This window comes from Microtus ochrogaster, chromosome 6 (genome assembly GCF_000317375.1).
Source record: "Microtus ochrogaster isolate Prairie Vole_2 chromosome 6, MicOch1.0, whole genome shotgun sequence".
Lineage (NCBI taxonomy): Eukaryota > Metazoa > Chordata > Mammalia > Rodentia > Cricetidae > Microtus > Microtus ochrogaster.
Genome location: NC_022013.1, coordinates 41,040,385 through 41,042,416, shown reverse-complemented (window position 1 = coordinate 41,042,416; position 2,032 = coordinate 41,040,385). Strand labels below are relative to the sequence as shown.

Genomic DNA, 2,032 nt, shown 5'->3' with positions numbered 1-2,032 from the left:
TAGATAGATAGATAGATAGATAGATAGATAGATAGATAGATAGATAGATATAGAGAGAGATAGATATAGAGAGAGATAGATATAGAGAGAGATAGATATAGAGAGAGATAGAGAGACAGAGAAATATAGAGAGATAGATAGATGATAGATAGATAGATAGATAGATAGATAGATAGATAGATAGATAGATAGATAATTATCTGAAAACAAAGTTGACATTTGAATCTCGGAAAAGTTAATGGGTTTCCAGAATTTTTTTGAAGGGAAAAGGAGGAGACACAGCAAGGTAACAGCTCAGACTTTCCTCAGAAAGCCTTGGAAGATCTCAGAGCAGTAGATCTTCCTAGTGGAGGTTTCTGTAGCTGTTACCATTGTTTAGATGTGAGTACTTCCCATACAGACAATCAACAGGCAGGTCAGAGATGCTTGACCTGATGTAGAAGGGTGTTAGAGCCCTGTGGGGCAGAGCCCCATCTCCAGTCTTACCAAAGAGTGCCCAGGGCAGTTAGACCCTGGAGACAGTTGAGATAATGTCTGTTAAGACAGATTCTTGGGAGAAAGAAAATTCTAAGGGGAAGGGGAGGAGGGGAATGAAATCACAACAGAACGAAAAGACCGCTTGGCCCAGACTCCAGCTCACCCCCCCCAGCCCTCCCCTCTCCTAACTACCACTGGCCTCCAGGAGCTTCCAAAGCTGCCACATTAACTGGCAACTGCCCAGTGTGTGAAAGGAACACAGAAGGTGTGGGAAGGATGACCCAGACTCTGCCCAGGACTCAAAAAAGAAGAAAACTCTGGTTTAAGCTTTCTTCTGAAATAAAAAGTACTAGAAGTGGGACCCTGAGGGGAGCACAGGGGACCCTGTAGCTGCAGACTCCCGTCTACAACCCTCCTCTCACTTCCCCAGCTGAGTGACCTTGGACTTAACTATGCGAGCTGTCCTTACTTATCCCTAAAAAGATTCTTTTTCACACAGCACCTGGCTTGCCTGCAGGCTACCAGGCCTGGCTCCTCAGACCTCCAGACTTTGACCAAAGTCACTTGTAGGCTTCCTGGCTTGACATCCCTGGGTGGGTGGGGAAGAGATGGAGAAAGGGAGGAAGGCAGGAATGGGGCCGAATGAATGAAGGTAAATCAAGTCTCCCAAGATGCACCTTCCTCTACTATTTAATCTTTGCATACACTGAGAGTCTGAGTGTCGGAGACATGAGGTAGAAAAAGAAAGAGTAAACCTGCGCCCCTACTCACAGGACAGGCAAGAAGACCCTGAGCCGATGGGTTCTAGACGCCACACTCAGTTTCGGCACTCTTCCTGATTCTCAGACCCCAGAGGCCAGTGTGTAATTGGGCTTTCTTCTCTCCACAGGTAACGCTGACCCCGCTGACTCCGAGCCGTTCTCCTCGGCAGGATGAGAGTGACAGGTAGGACAGCGTTCTGCAGCTTCTTGAGGCTGGAGCTCGAAAATTCACTTTTCTATCATCAGTGTCCGCCCAGCCCAGCCTCGGGGGTGATTCAGTGTCTTTTGTCAAAGGTCCCAGCAAGAACTCCAGGAGGACAGTATACAGGAGAAACTGGGAGGATGGGAGGCACAATTCCATCCCTATGGGTGTGTCCAACCTTTGAACACTGTGACATAACATTGTCATCTACAAAGTCCACACTTTATAACTATGTAAACACTAAGTTACATAAATAGATCGATGATTGACAGATAGATGATAGATAGATAGATAGATAGATAGATAGATAGATAGATGATTGATTGATAGGTAGATAGATAATAGATATAGATAGAAAGATAGATAGATAGATAGATAGATAGATAGATAGATAGATAGATAGATAGATAGATAGATGATTGATAGGTAGATAGATAATAGATATAGATAGAAAAATAGATAGATAGATAGATAGATAGATAGATAGATAGATAGATAGACAGATAATGGATAGGTAGATAGATAATAGATATAGAAAGATAGATGGATAGATAGATAGATAGATAGATAGATAGATAGATAGATAGATAGA

At 43.4% G+C, this 2,032-nt stretch overlaps 1 protein-coding gene across 1 annotated transcript in view; it reads left to right on the top strand.

The window, feature by feature from the left end:
* Fam3d (family with sequence similarity 3 member D) overlaps window positions 1–2,032 on the top strand; it is a 31,183-nt gene that overhangs the window by 9,710 nt on the left and 19,441 nt on the right. The window contains exon 2 of the mRNA XM_013346796.2: window positions 1,367–1,422. Within this exon, the coding sequence (XP_013202250.1) occupies window positions 1,410–1,422 (13 nt within the window). The 5' untranslated portion in view covers window positions 1,367–1,409. The remainder of the gene's footprint in view (window positions 1–1,366; window positions 1,423–2,032) is intronic.